This window comes from Bison bison, unplaced genomic scaffold, assembly GCF_000754665.1.
Source record: "Bison bison bison isolate TAMUID 2011002044 unplaced genomic scaffold, Bison_UMD1.0 scf7180017864492, whole genome shotgun sequence".
Classification (NCBI taxonomy): Eukaryota; Metazoa; Chordata; class Mammalia; order Artiodactyla; family Bovidae; genus Bison; species Bison bison.
In genome coordinates this window covers 2979868-2994843 of record NW_011495051.1, presented here as the reverse complement: position 1 = coordinate 2994843, position 14976 = coordinate 2979868, and the positions used below count along the sequence as shown (strand labels likewise).

The window sequence follows — 14976 nt, the reverse complement described above, 5'->3', positions numbered from 1 at the left end:
AAGAGAAGGATCATGGAGGAGACTCAGATGTCGCCCTTTGCGGGGTTCTGTTGTGGGTGTGGAGCTTGGGGCGGGGGCCTTTGAAACTTGAAAGAGATGTCTTCGAGGAAGGGGGAGGAGGAAGTTAACTTTGCTAGCACGGCGGAGGTCAGAGGGAGCATGAATGGGTTAGGGCCTTGGAGGAGCTTAGAAGCCGTTGTCCAGTTCCTGGTAAATTCAGGAAGGCGGGGGCAAGAGATGGGGTAAGCCCAGCGCCGCAGAGGATCTTAGTGACCAGCCGAGAAGGGGAGGGCATGTGGGGGCAGTGGGTAAGGAAGAGGAGGGGTTAAGCTTGCTGAGGGACAGGGAGATGGGAGTGTGTCGTAAATCTGGCAGAGAATCAGGGTGTCCCAGGGTTTGGGGGTGTGAAGAGTGTGGGAGAACTTATAGGAATTTGGGGGCTATGGATGAGATTGGGAGAAGCCTAGAAGGAAGAGGCAGAAAAAGACTGGGGTGTTGTGTGCAGAACCACAGATCTATGGCTCCTGGGAGTTACGGAGGTGTAAGTGGCACAAGCCGGGCTAACACTGACCCCTGGGGCAGTGTGGTATGGAAATGAGATGACACATGAAAGCGCCTCGCCCACCAAATGCAAGTGCCTTCTACAGGGAAGGTGGAATTTCAGCATGGTGGATCTGAAACCTATTTGGGGGATGCTGATCGAGCCTTTGACCCAGAAGTAATGACTGGCATCTCAGTCCTTTTCTGTTTCTCTGTCTCCTCCAGGGTCACAGCGAGAGGACTCCGTGAGGTACTGTTCCCGGACCACTGACCAGGTTTGTACTGGGGTGGAAGACGCTGGAAGGCAGACCGGCCACCATGTCAACATTCAGGCAGGAGGATGTGGAAGACCACTATGAGATGGGAGAGGAGCTGGGAAGGTGAGCAGTTCCCTCTGATGGGGCCCCGAGGAGGGGGGAGACCCAACCTACTGTGGGGTCTTCTGGGGTATATCCTCTCCTCTTGTCCTTTCTCCCGCTCTCCCCAAGCAGGGATGAGTCAGTATCATGTACTGTGGGATGAGTTTGGGCTTTGGAGGGAGCCAGTCTGGGCCTGGAATTCTTGTTCCGACATCCCCTGTGCACTTCCTTTGGGAATAAACATGATGGAGTCCAAACAGCACCTAAGACAGTGCCTGGCCTATAGCATGAGAGCAGTAGATGTTGGTAAAGGTCTGTCTGTGTCTTTAAACCTCTCTTGTGGGAGGCAGTGGAGCCTCCCGGGCCTCCTGTCCGGGCCCACACCCTGGCCCATTGTTAGCATTCTTGTGGGAAAGAGCAGAAGTTTCCCAATCCAGCCGGGCAGCTGATTTCCTGCCAGGCCGGGCCTGGGAGCGTCCCCTGGGAGCTCTCCCGCCTCAGACCTGCCAGCTACCATCCTTTTTTCTGCTGAGCCTCAACCCTTATTTGGTGAGTTTGTTGCTGGCTGGCCTTCCCGGAGCTGCCTTGGCCGGCCCCATGATGTCACCAGAAGGGAATGTAAATAACTGAGCCATTCATCAGGCTTTTGCTGAGAGAGCCTCTGGGGCTCATTTGGGATTCTGAAGTCCCTCCTTTAGGAATTTCCTCTGGTAGAGTGGCAGGAAATGCAGGCCATCTCCCTCACCCCCACGGAAATCTCAGACTCTATTATTGAAAATGTTAGGGCCTTCTGCTGAGAGTAGCAGGCCAATAGTCAGTAAAACTATCATGTATGTTCCCTTTAACCCACTAATTTCACTCCTAGGAGTTAATTCTGTGGGTATAGCATATACGTAGACCTAAGATCTAGGGATGGGGAGAATCACTGTAAGGACTTTATGTGAGTAGAAGATGGGGCCTTTTCGGTGACCATCACAGCATCACTGCTTTGTCAACAGAATATTATGCAGCCATTAAAAAGAGCATGGCAACTTGTATAAAGCAAGCCATGTAGGAATTTTATTGAAATTCTCTAGTAGTTGTCAACTTTAATAATTTTATTATAATGTGTTTTATTTAACCTGTTAGGTCAAACTGTTACCATTTTGGTTGTCATTCATTATAAAAATTATTATTATTATTTAAAAAATATTTATTTATTTGGCTGCTCCAGGTCTTAGTTGTAGCACTCGGGATTTTTTTAGTTGTGGCATGCAAGATCTAGTTCCCTGAGTAGAGATGGAACCCACGCCCCCTGGATTGTGAGCGTGGAGTCTTGGCCACCGGACCACCAGGGAAGTTCCTATAAAATTTTTCAATGAAATAGTTTACTACGTGTTTTTGATGTGAAGCCTTTGAATTCTGGTGTGTCTTGTATGCTCACAGCACACCTCAGTTTGAATGGGTTGGACAGCTTCCGTGTGGCCAGTGGCTGTCATTATGGACAGCATTGCCCTATGTAATGATCCAGAACATTCTTAGAGACACACAGGTGAAGGATTAATGCCATGGAACACTGTGCATACTGTGCTGCAACTGTAGAACTTGTAGATATTGTTTGGCCATCTGACTCCTGGGCTGTTTTTTGTTACACTCCCATTCGTCTGTGAAAGGCTCTACCAGGCAGGACCATTATCATCCCCATTTTGTGGATGAAGAAACTGAGGCTCAGAACAGGAAATCAGCTTGCCCAAGGCCATGTAGACTGAAGGTGGCCAGGCAGGACTCAGGCCTTGAGACTAAGCCCTGCTGATTGCAAAGCGCAGGTGTGCTGGAGCCAGAAGTGGGCGTCTGGCTTCTGCTTTGAGTTAAGCCCAGCCGAGTTTTCTTGTCCTGGGAGTCATGGGCTGAATAAAATGGGAGTGAGTATTTTTGTGTGGATGTGTATGGAGGGTTCTCCCAAGTCAAGTCACCTGGGCAGTCTTGGGAGATAAATTAGTCTGCGGTTGGTCAGTGTGGACGCCAGCCTGGTTTCTGTGTCACGGAGTGTGTCTGCATTCGTCACCTCAGGCTGCTGGAGGCTAGATGTCAAGGATCAAGGTGCTGCAGGCTTGGCTCGTCTGAGGCTTTCTCATTGGTGTGCGATGCCCCCTTCTCCCCGCGGCTTCATGTGGTCTCCCTCTGCGTGTGTCTGTGTCCTGACCTCCTCCTCTTACAAGGACACTTAACCCTGTTGGGTTAAGATCCACCCCAGTGACCTCGGGCTCCCTGGTGGCTCTGTGGTAAAGAATGCGCCTGCCAATGCTGGAGATGCAGGTTTGATCCGTGGGTTGGGAAGATTCCCTGGAGGAGGAAATGGCAACCCACTCCAGTATTGCCTGGAAAATCTCATGGACAAGAGGAGCCTGGTGGGCTACAGTCCATGGGGTCGCATCGAGTCAGACACAGCTGTGCACCAGTGACCTCATTTTTACTAAATTACCTCTTCAAAGGCCCTAAATCACAGTAGTCAGATTTAGGGGTCCTAGGGGTTAGGATTTTGGGGGACACAATTTAGCACTAATAGTGTCTTGGTTTCCCTTCCCATGAACTCTTTTTTTGTGTGTTTTAAAGAAAATATTTATTTGGCTCTGCCAGGTCTTATTTACAGTTGCAGCACATGGGATCCTTGATCCTCATTGTAGCATGTGGGATCTAGTTCTTAGACCAGGGCTTCCTGCATTGGGAGTGTAGAGTCTTAGCCACTAGACGACCAGGAAAGTTTCACCTCCCCCCTGCCATGAACTCTTTGTTAGTTTTTTGATTCATCTTGGAATAAAACTAGAGGGGAAGAAATCCTTGTATTTGAGAATTAGGCCACACATTCAGGCCTAGAGCGTTCCCAATAGGCAGCAAACACTCGGCATTCAATGACATTACTGTCGGAGTGTCATTGTGAGGTGGGAGGTGGACCTGGAAGAATTTGCTTGGTTGATGTAGGCAGAGAGGAGAAGGAAAGACATTTCAGGAGTGAGGAGTGTTAGCTAAGATGTTGACAGGGGCAGGAGCACAACGTACCCAGGGGACCATTGTGGTGGATTTAAGGGACTGGGGGGAGGCCTGATCAGGGACACGACATTTCTCATCTGACTGTGCTCTTGGCTTTTAGACTAGTGTATGAGTTTCCTGTTGCTGCTGTAACAAATTACCACAATTTAGTGGCTGAGAAGAATATCCATGTTTTACGTCAAGGTCTGGGAGTCTGGAGTCTAAAACGAATCTGCTAGGTTGGTCCCTCCGGAGGCTCCTGCCTCTTCCAGCTTCTAGAGGCACCGCATCCCTGGCTTGTGGCCCCTCCCTCCATCCTCACAGGCAACAGCACACATCTTCCGTCGCTCTCTGCCTCTGACCCTCCTGCCTCCCTCTTATGAGGACCCTGTGATGACACTGGGACCACTGGGGAGTCCAGGGTCGTCCCCATCTCAGGGGCCTTAATTCTGTCTTCAGAGCCCCTCTGTCCAGTGAGGTGACACGCCCATAGGTCCCGGGGATTCAGACGTGGACCATTATTTAGCTCACCTTGATTGGAGATCATTTGCACTTCCCACCTGCCTATGTTGACCTTGCCTGCCCGAGTGGGCATAGAGCATGTCTGCAGCAGCCGCTGTGGCGCCTTTGTGCCTTGATGCTCACGCGCACAGCGGCTTTAGATGCTTGCCAGCTGCAGCTGGTACACAGTGTCCTAGTAAGGTCCGCTTACTGGGTCCCTTGGCTTTTCTGAAGACCCCACTGGCTGGGCAAAGACACCCTCACTCATCTGTCTCTTGTTCTGCCTGTCCTGTCTGTGCTATCACCAACTGAAGAGATCCCCCTGTCCCCAGGGCCCATCTATGCCACTCCTTCCTCTACACACTGGGTCCCATTTCTCTGAGTTGTCACATAGTCACCTTGTCCCCTTTCTCTTGACCCCTGGTGGGACCTGGTTGAGGTCTCTTGTGTGCCTTCTGTCTTAGACTTAGTCTCTACTTTCGCATGACCCATAGCCAGTGGGCCACATCCAGCCCTCGCCTAGTGCAGTATGGTCCACTCACGAACGTAGAATGATTTTTTACTTTTTTAAAGGGTTGTAAAAACACATACAAATTGTGACAGAGACCATATGGCCTGTAAAGCTTAAAATAATTATCCTCTGGCCTTTTTCACTCAATTCCTGAGTGAAAGCAAGTTAATGTAGCTAAGTTCCTAGACAGCAAAAGAATTTGGACATTGGACAGCTCCCTGAAGGACAGTAAATAGTTTCTCTCTTTCTCTTCAAATAACAGCTGTCTTGAGATATAATTGGCACACCATACTGTTTATTAAACTGTACAACTTAATGATCTTCCATATATTCACAGTTTTACAGCCATCACTATTAAATAATCTCAGAACATTTTCATCATCCCAAAAGGAGCTCCACCCCCCTAGTCAGTCACCCTCATCACCTCCTCAGCCCCTGACAACCAGAAACCCACTCTCTGGCCTGTTCTAGGTGTTTCCCATCAGTGGATTATACACTGAGTGTCCTTCTGCATCTGTTTGTCTCACTGGGCATCATATTCTCGGGGTCCATCCACATTGTAGCAAGTGTCAGGGCTTCACCCCTTTTCAGGACTGAGTAATGCTCCCGTGTGTGGAGGGACCACATTTTGTGCATGCTGTATCCCCTGATCGCCATTTGTCTCTACCTTATGACTGCTGTGAATGATGGTGCTCTGAACATTTGTGTACAAGTTTTTGTAGAGTGGAATTCCTAGGTCTGAAGGTAACTCCATTTTTAAGGTTTTAAGGAACCTCCAGACAGTTTTCGCCACAGCTTCCCCGTCTGGCTTTCCCACTAGCCGTGCACCAGGGTTCTAGTTTCTCCACATCCTCCCTCCTGTCTTGTGGAAACTTGTGTGCTTCTTTCACTCTGAAGCTCTTTTGAACTCAGTGGCTTTTTATATTTTCTTGGATTTTAAACTGTGATAAAATGTGCTCTGAAAAGTTGAATCATATAGAATCATAGCAAATATTAATAAAAAGAAAAAACCCCTCTTCACTGCCCTCAGTCCTGCTCTTCAGAGATATCTGCTGCTCACAGCCAGGCATGTGTCCTTCAGACCTCTTACCTGTGGCAACCTCTTACATGGCAACATACCTTATATGTGGTAAAACATGTACCTTTCTTTTTTTTGATTAACTGGTTTTTGTCTGAGCTGGGTCTTTGTTGCTGTTCAGGGTTTCTTTAGTTGTGGTGAGTTGGGGCTACTCTCTAATTGTGGTGCATAGGCTTCTCATTGCAGTGGCTTCTTTTGTTATAGAGCACTGGCTCTAGGCCGCCTGGGCTCAGTAGTTGTGGCACTTGGGCTTAGTTGCCCCATGGCATGTGGGATCTTCCTGTACCAGTAATTGAACCTGTGACCCCTGTATTGACAGGCGGATTCTCAACCATTGGACCATCAGGGAAATCCTGTATCTTTCTGTTGTACCCAAAATAACCTCATTCCTTGTGTTCCTCTGCTGCTGTCTTCACTGAGCAGGTCTTCATGGGGGTCTGTCCTCTCAGTGCCTAAAGAATCAGCTTTCAAGACTGCAAAAAATTCCACCTGACTTGCCGTGATAGGGTCCAGCTTCATTTTGGTAAACATGGAACCATGTTGGTTCTTTCACTGCTGCAGACACTCTGGGCAGCCACTGTGTTCAGTGCCAGTTTGCACTCACGTGGAGCACCGCTGCCAGGGGTGCATTCTTGAGGTGGTTGGAACGCACTGTCCTGGGAAGTGGCCCAGGTCCCCAGAGTCCCGCGTCTCTCTCAGCACCTGCTTCCTCCTCCCCTCCCCTCTGTCCCTGCAGCGGACAGTTTGCAATTGTGCGGAAGTGCCGGCAGAAGGGTACTGGGAAGGAGTATGCAGCCAAGTTCATCAAGAAGCGCCGCCTCTCGTCCAGCCGCCGGGGAGTGAGCCGAGAGGAGATCGAGCGGGAGGTGAACATCCTGCGGGAGATCCGGCACCCCAACATCATCACACTGCATGACATCTTTGAGAACAGGACGGACGTGGTGCTTATCCTCGAGCTGGTCTCAGGTGGTGAGCTCTTCGACTTCCTGGCCGAGAAGGAGTCACTGACCGAGGACGAAGCCACCCAGTTCCTCAAGCAGATCCTGGATGGTGTCCACTATCTGCACTCCAAGCGCATTGCCCACTTCGACCTCAAGGTAGTCCACTGGGCCCACAACACAGAGTTGGGGAGGAGCCTGGCCAGCGTGGGTGAGGACAGGGCTGAGAGGGTCCACCTCCCTTCTCCCATGGTGTCCTTGCTGGGGGCATTGAGGAGATGGATGGCTCTGGGCTGGACCTGTGGAGGGGAGTCAGCCCATACGTACCCCACACACTGGGCCAGGCCAGTACTGTTCCCTGAGACATGGGGCCAGCAGCCTCAGAGGCCCCTGTCCATCCCCCTGCCTTTCTCCCCAAACCAGCCAGAAAACATCATGCTCCTGGACAAGAATGTGCCCAACCCACGGATCAAGCTCATTGACTTTGGCATCGCCCACAAGATCGAGGCAGGGAACGAGTTCAAGAACATCTTTGGGACCCCGGAGTTCGTGGGTGAGGAACGGGTGGGCCTGGGGGCACTGGAGCATTTCCAGCTGGCTTAGGGGGAGGCAGGCCCCCCAGGCCTCAGGTTTCCCATCGTGCCCTAGTGCTGGGCACTGAGGACTCAAGGCCTGGGGCAATCACCACCTTGGCTTTCCCTGCCAAGAGCCAGCCATGTCTGTGGGCTCTGCTACTCCCCTGGGCCATGTCCAGGGTGCCCCCTTGGGCACATCCGGCACCTGACCCTGTCTCCCTGTCTCTGCAGCTCCTGAAATTGTCAACTATGAGCCCCTGGGTCTGGAGGCAGACATGTGGTGAGTGAGGGTGGTGGGCCCAGGGCTGCCCTTGTTGCTTTTCCTCAGGGGACCCTCCTTTTGTGCCCGGGAGCTGCCGAGTCACAGCCACGGGCTGGGATGCAGCCCCTCCTCCTGGTCTTGGAGCCATGGGACAGGGGCAACACAGTCTATTGCCTTAGGACAGGGGTTGCTGACCTATCCAGGCCTGTGATCTAGGAAGAGTTCTCAGGTCTTCGAAGGGTTGTCAAAAACAGATGAGTATGTGACAGAGACTGTTTGTAGCCCGAGCCTGAAACACCCACTGTCTCACCCTTTACATTAATAGAAAGAGTTTGCCAGGTCTGCACTCAGCCACAGAGGCCTCAAGAGGCTCCACATCTGCGTGGCCTGTGGTGCCTTTGTGCTCTGTCTACCCTGCCCGCACCCCGGCCACTTTGAATCTGGACAGGCAGCCATGGCCAGAGGTGCCTCAGTGTTCAGTCCTGACACCCTTGGAGCAGAAGGTGGGACTTGGTGGGGGCTCTTTAGACCCTGGAGGGAGAGGGTCCCTGGGGCTAACAGGCCTGCCCCCCACCTGGCTGGACAGTCTTGGACTCTGGGGGTTGGGGTGCTAAGCCTGCAGCTGAGCTGACCCCATCTCTTCTGTGTGTTCTCCAGGAGCATTGGCGTTATCACCTACATCCTGTGAGTACCTGCCCTCCCGGGGCTTTGCTGGGTCATGAGGAGGGTCGGGAGGCTTCTGTGCAGGGGTCACAAGTGGAATGCAGGACCCTCAGTGAGCTGACCTGTTGCAGTGCTCACGGCCTCTGGATGGATGGACAACTGCGTGAGTGTGTGCAGGATAGAGTATGTTCAGGAGAGTTCCAAAGGCAGGGCCTCACCATGTGAAGTAACCACGCGAGGCTCTGGTCTGGGACTGTTGTCCCCTAGTCCTTGGGCTGTCAACTCCTCAGTGTGGTGGATTCAATCACAGGCCTTTGGAGATGGACTCAGCCTCCGACCCCTCCCCTTCCTGGAGGTTGGAGGCAGAACGAAAGTTCCATCCCTGTGACCCCACTGCTCTCCTCAACTGGCACCCCTCTCCTTAGGGCCTTTCCACAGACACCTCATTGGTACCAATTCAGGTGTGGCTGGAAGGGGCTTGTCATGAGCAAGAAAAGACACTTCTTTTATCTCTATTCTCTGGAGTTGTTTTAGGAAATGAACAAAGACCAAATTTTATAGCAGTAGATGCTCCTGCCTTGGGTTTTAGGAAGTTTTAGGGTTTTGTGTGCCTGCAGTTGGGAGTGAAAACCAGCTATACATATCTCTCATCTAAAAAGTCATAGCATCACACACCCAGATCCATGCAGCGTGGTGGTGTGGCCTCAGCACAGCACACTGGAAAGACACCTGATGTCTGCGGTGTCGGCCAGGAACCCCCAGCACTGCCCCCCCAGCCCCAGTTAACCATTTTGCCTCTAACTACTAAGGGCTTCAGGGAAGGGACTTTGAGACCAAGCCTCTAAGACTAAGTCTATGGGGATACTTTGAGGTTTTGCAGAGATTTTGCTGACTCATTTCAGCACCCCTTACTGGCTGGGCAGTGGATTTTCCCTGCCTCTGGTTGGCGGCTGGGCGTATTTATGCAGGGTGACTGGGGGCCTGGCATCTGCCTCCCTCCCCATCTGCCCCCTCCATGGGCACAGTGGAGCTGGGTGGTGGCCTGGGCAGCAGCCTGGTCGTGGAGTGACCGCACACCTGTCTGGCCCCCCTGAGCCTGGTGTCTGTCTCCTAGGCTGAGTGGCGCGTCCCCGTTCCTGGGTGAAACCAAGCAGGAGACCCTGACCAACATCTCGGCTGTGAATTACGACTTTGACGAGGAGTACTTCAGCAACACCAGCGAGCTGGCGAAGGACTTCATCCGCCGTCTGCTTGTCAAAGACCCCAAGTAGGAGCACTGGGCCAGGCAGGGTGGGCCAGGCAAGTCCCCCAGAATGGGCGCTGTGGCCGAGGACAAGTAACGTGTCCATCTGAGATGCCACTCCCGTACCTGGGAGTTGGCCGTGGCTCCTGTTCTGGGCGGAGATAGCACAGGGAGGCTTAGGCTGGCCCTCTTAAAAAGCTGCTTCTTACAAAGCTTTTCATTTGTTGCCAGTGTTTAGGATAGGAGGTTTCATATAAAATTCTAAATTACTGTTTGGTTTTTTCCCTAGAAAAAGCTAAATATGCTGGCAACACAGAGCTTTCATTCACCCAGAGGTGCTCCCATGGGCTAGTCCTCCCCAGGCTCCTCCTTTGGGTGTCTGAGTTATGAGACCCCAACATTAGGTGTCAATGCTGTTAGCAGACAACATGGAAACCCTGGAGTCCATGTCATCCCCAAGCCCCTTGATGGGCTCCTTGTGGCCAGCCAGGCAGAGTGAGAGACCTTAATTGTGCCTGTACTGGCATGGTTGTTTCAGAAACTTGCTGCTGGGCTGCACAGTGACTTCAGGGACCAGGTTTCAGGGTGGTGACCCAGGGGAGGTGCCCTGAGTCAGCCATAGGTCAGCTCTGAGAACCAGAGCTGCAGCCGGAAGAGCGTGGACCACCCCTTCCTGCTCTGTGTGGGGAGGACGGTGAAGGCGGCACTCATGCAACTAACCAGTTCTGGGGGCTCTTCCAGGAGGAGAATGACCATCGCCCAGAGCCTGGAGCACTCCTGGATCAAGGTGAGGTGGTGGGGCTGCCCCCACATGGGCATGGTAGTTGGGACCAGCCCTCAGCATGGGCGAGGGTCCCCACAGGAGTCGGCCTAGATGCTGTGGGCACAGGGTGTATGTCAGTGTTGTGTCGGAGTTGTCTCATTGAACTGTTGGCTGGAGTCCACGGCCCCTCTGCACACAGCAGGGTGCCCTCCCCAGAACTTCTCATAAAGGGATCACCTCCAGGCCGAGGTCAGGCTTGGCAGCCTCAGTCAAGGGTCAGTGAATACTTCTGGCTCTCTGGTCTCTGGTGTGACCATGTGGTCTGCCATCAAGTCTCAGCTCAACCATCAGAGCGGGAAAGCGCCAGGACCACGTGTACTTAGATGGGCAGGGCCGTGGGCCAATATAACGTGGGCGGAGGGCCCGGGGACCGCCCTGCGGCCCTAGTCCAAGGCGCCCTTTCCTCCCCTCCTCTCCCCATGCAGGCCATCCGGCGGAGGAATGTGCGGCGGGAGGACAGCGGCCGGAAGCCAGAGCGGCGGCGCCTGAAGACGGCACGCCTCAAGGAGTACACCATCAAGTCGCACTCAAGCATGCCCCCCAACAATACCTACATCAACTTCGAGCGCTTCTCCAAAGTGCTGGAGGAGGTGGCGGCGGCCGAGGAGGGCCTGCGCGGGCTGGAGCACAGCCGACGCCTGTTCCATGAGGACCTTGAGGCGCTGACGGCCATCTACGAGGAGAAGGAGGCCTGGTACCGTGAGGAGAACGAGAGCCTAGGCCAGGACCTGCGGCGGCTGCGCCAGGAGCTGCACAAGACAGAGGCGCTGCAGCGGCAGGCACAGGAGGAGGCCAAGGGGGCCCTGCTCGGGGCCAGTGGGCTCAAGCGCCGCTTTAGCCGCCTGGAGAACCGCTACGAGGCGCTGGCCAAGCAGGTGGCCTCCGAGATGCGGTTTGTGCAGGATCTGGTACGCGCCATGGAGCAGGAGAAGCTGCAAGAGGGGGAGTGCAGCCTCCGCTAGGGCCGCCCAGGGTGCGGCATCCTCGGCCGTGGCAGGCCCCATCGCCCTGATGTGGCCCCACAGTGCCCAGGAGCTGGAGGCCGGATGCGGTCCGTGGGGCCCAGGAATCCACGGCCCAGGGAGGGCTTGGCCCGGCTCTGCCCCAGAGGCCTTCTCTGCACCGCCCTAGTGCCCCTAGCCCAGCCCCTCCCTCCCTCCTGCGGCTCCATTCCGGGAGCATCCAGGGCAGCATCACCTCAGGACCTGTGCGAGGGGGCGGCACATCCACGACAGAACTGGCCACAATGGACACACACGCCTCACACCTGCCCAGGGTTGGGCTGGCAGCCTTGACGTTCAGAGCCTGGCCAGTAGCTTCAGGCTCTCCATTTGGGCCAAGTGTGTGGACTCTTGGTGCAGGGGCATGGGGGCTGTCTGTGAATGTCCTGGGGCTCAGAACTGAGGGGGAGCCTCTGCTCGACACCCTGGCTCCTCCACTCTGGAGAAGAGAAACTGCTCCTCCAGAGTCAGTGGTGGAAGGGCCTCTGATCCAGATCCTCCAGCCCCTTTCAGTGCAGGGTCAGTGGTGGAAGGGCCTCTGATCCAGATCCTCCAGCCCCTCTCAGTGCCCCTAGCCCTCGAGGAGGTGTCAGTCTGGGCGTTATATTGCGGGGGGTGAAGGTGGCAGGGCACAGGGCCCGGGTGCGGTAAAGGAAGTATCTGCAAGGCTGAATCTGTTTTTGCCAAGGCAGGCCTCCCGTGGGGAAGGGGATGAAGAGCCTTGGAACCTCTCCTTTCCAGCTCCCTGAAAATGCTTAGAGCCTTCAGCAGGGTCCCAACCCCGCCTCATCCCCAGCCCGATCCCATCGTACTCCCTTCTCCAGTGCTACCCTTGGACCAGCATCTCTCTAGTGGACGCCCTGGAGTAACTGCTAGGGGCCCTTGTTACCAGCGTCCCCTACCTGGAGAGCCCCAGGGTCCCTTACAGCCTGCCCACTTGCTGCGCTCCGTGCAGCTGCTGGAGAAGGCGCCCTAAGTGGTCTCTGTGGCAGTGCTGCTTTGTGCCACTAGGTGCTGCCCTGCAGCGTGGTCCAGAGAATGTGCCCTAAGACCCAGGCTTCAGCAAAACCTGGGTCCCAGCTGTGGCCATGCTGAGCTCCAGCGGCGTTCCCTGCTGCCATTGTGTTAATCCAGGGGCCCTTATGCAGCCCCCCGCCCTTAGTCCGAGAGGAGTCGTCGTAACAGAGGCCAGCCAAGGCCATATGCGGGGAGGAATGGGTGGGCAGGTGGGTGGCACTCTAGCGGTGGCCCCGGCAGGGCTCAGGCTACAACACCCTGCGGGGCTGAGGAGGGCACTGGAGCCTGTCTGTGGGGCTGGCAAAAAGGGGCAGGGCGGGCCCACTCTATGCCCCTCACAAGCACCATTGTGTGACACACACAGCTCTGAGCATGTGCCTGCTGCCAGCCTTAAGGAAATAAAATACACTTCCCTGGCTCCTGCTCTTCTCTGCTTGGCTGGGATGGGGGTGGCCTGCCTGGCAGTTAGCTGGCACCACAGCCTCTGTGGCCTCTTGTGTCTTCTTTCCTCTGTCGCTGTGGGCCCTCATGGCCCAGGGGGGTCTTGGAGGCTGCCCCTATCTTGGGGCTCAGCTGGGGACATCTCTGAAGAGCTGGAGGCATCCAGGCGACTGGAGTTGGCTTGGAGGGGTTTTCTGTCCCTCTGCTCCTGAGACGCTGTCAGGTCACGTGGGCCCTCTGCCTGCTCTGGGTGTGCCTGGAGGAGGTGTCTTTGCCACTCCTGCCCCCAGTCACCCAGCCTCTGGGTCTGGAATGTGGTTCCGAAGAGGGTCCCTCTGACCCGCTTCCTCCTTCCCAGTGGCCTGGTCAGCATTCTGTTCCCTCGTTCCCTGCATCTCCCTATTCCCCCTGTTTTAAACCAATTTTAGAAAAATTGAGAAGACTGTAAAATTCATTTTTCTTTTTTTATTTGGGGGTGTTCCTTTTTTTGTGGCCGTGAAGCACAGCATGGGAGATCTTAGTTCCCCAGCCAGGGATCGGACCCATGTGCCCTGCAGTGGAAGCATGGGACCCTAACCACTGGACCACCAGGGAATTACCTGTCCTTTTGGTCAACAACTTCCACTTTCAGAGTCTCAGTAGATTTCAGCCTGTGGCGTGGTCAAACCCACTCAGGTTTCTCCAGTCAGTCCGTGATTGTCCTCCACGGCTGGCGCCTGGTGGTGGCCCTTTGAGACAGGACTCTGAACAGCACATCCCCCTGTGATTAATTGCAAAATGCAGTTGGCCTGTGGCAGGAAAGGGGCGCCCAGTGTGGGTGACTGTGAGATCACCAAACCATTGTCCAGGTGCCACCTGGAAAAGAAATGGGCTTCCTTGCAGTGCTGGAGGGCCTCCAGACCCCAAGAGGGGTGAGCCAGAGGCCCCCTGAAGGCTCTGGGGCACCAGTGAATAGCATTCAGCTAGCCAACCTTTATGCAGTTAGGCTGTGTCAGGGAGATAACAGGAGGCAAAGGAGGGGCCTCACTCTCCCAGTCTTTCTGATTAAGGCTTCCGGGTAGAAACCACAGCCCCCTTTGGACTCACACCTGCCCTTTCAGAATCCAGAGCACTTCTGTGCTGAGGGCAAATTTCCCAGTGTCATCAGGGTCCTTGCTCTGAGATGACCTCTGCCCCCGACCCAGGTCATCTCGAGTTGCTTTCTCAATCTGTCGGCTAAGGGCACAGGGAACCACTGTGTGTTCACAAAGCACCTGCCAGTCTCTGTCCCCCACAATCATTTACTAATAGTGTTGACCCTTGGCAGAACCTGCAGGCTAACATGCTGTGATTCACCTTGTCTGGCAGGCAGGCCCCCAAGGAGCCCCTGCTCCTGCTCCCTACTCCCTTAAGAGCAGGCTGGCCTCATGGCAGTTCCTGATGACAGAATGCTGTGGAGGTGCTGGAGGTCACATCGGTGGGTAGTCTGCACAGACTGACTTCCAGCTGACTTCATTGCTGACTTTGACGTGGTGAGATTTGTCCACATGTTGGACAGGCCTATGCGGCAAGTAACAGCCAGTGGGCAGCCAAGCCCACCAACCATGTGAGGGGTTCTAGCCATGGGTCCATCCCCAGTCCAGCCTTTGAATAAAGCCCAGCTTGGGCTTGAGCCTGAATTGCAACCTCCTGAGGGACCTTCAGCAGAGGACCCAGGTAGGCCAATTAAGACTCCAGGCCCACAACTGTGAGATGACAACACATGTTTTAAGGTGCTGGGTGTGTGGTAGCAGACTTGCACTGATGAAGGTGCACAGCAACGCCGCCCCCCCCCGCCCCGCAACTGGTTCACTGAGCGGCTCAACTCTCACTTCCCCTTTTTCAGACCCCCTTCCCTCTGCCATGCCCTCAGCCCCTTCTCTTTCAGGAGTGTTATTGGAGGGGTGGTGCAAGTTAGTGCTGAGTGCTACAAGGAGCATGGACCTCCCAGTAGGTCTGCAGAACCAGGGCTTCCTGTGCCTGGGTTTGTCTTCTTGCCT

General features: G+C 54.5%; 1 protein-coding gene across 1 annotated transcript; it reads left to right on the top strand.

Annotated features, from left to right (window-relative positions):
* Nucleotides 1–10: 10 nt before the first annotated feature.
* DAPK3 (death-associated protein kinase 3) lies at nt 11–12935 on the top strand. Its single transcript, XM_010828130.1, has 8 exons — nt 11–920; nt 6732–7092; nt 7357–7486; nt 7740–7788; nt 8428–8454; nt 9548–9700; nt 10418–10463; nt 10925–12935. Exons 1-8 carry the CDS (start codon nt 859–861, stop codon nt 11459–11461), a joined length of 1365 nt encoding a protein of 454 aa, XP_010826432.1. The 5' UTR covers nt 11–858; the 3' UTR covers nt 11462–12935.
* The last annotated feature ends 2041 nt before the right edge of the window (nt 12936–14976 follow it).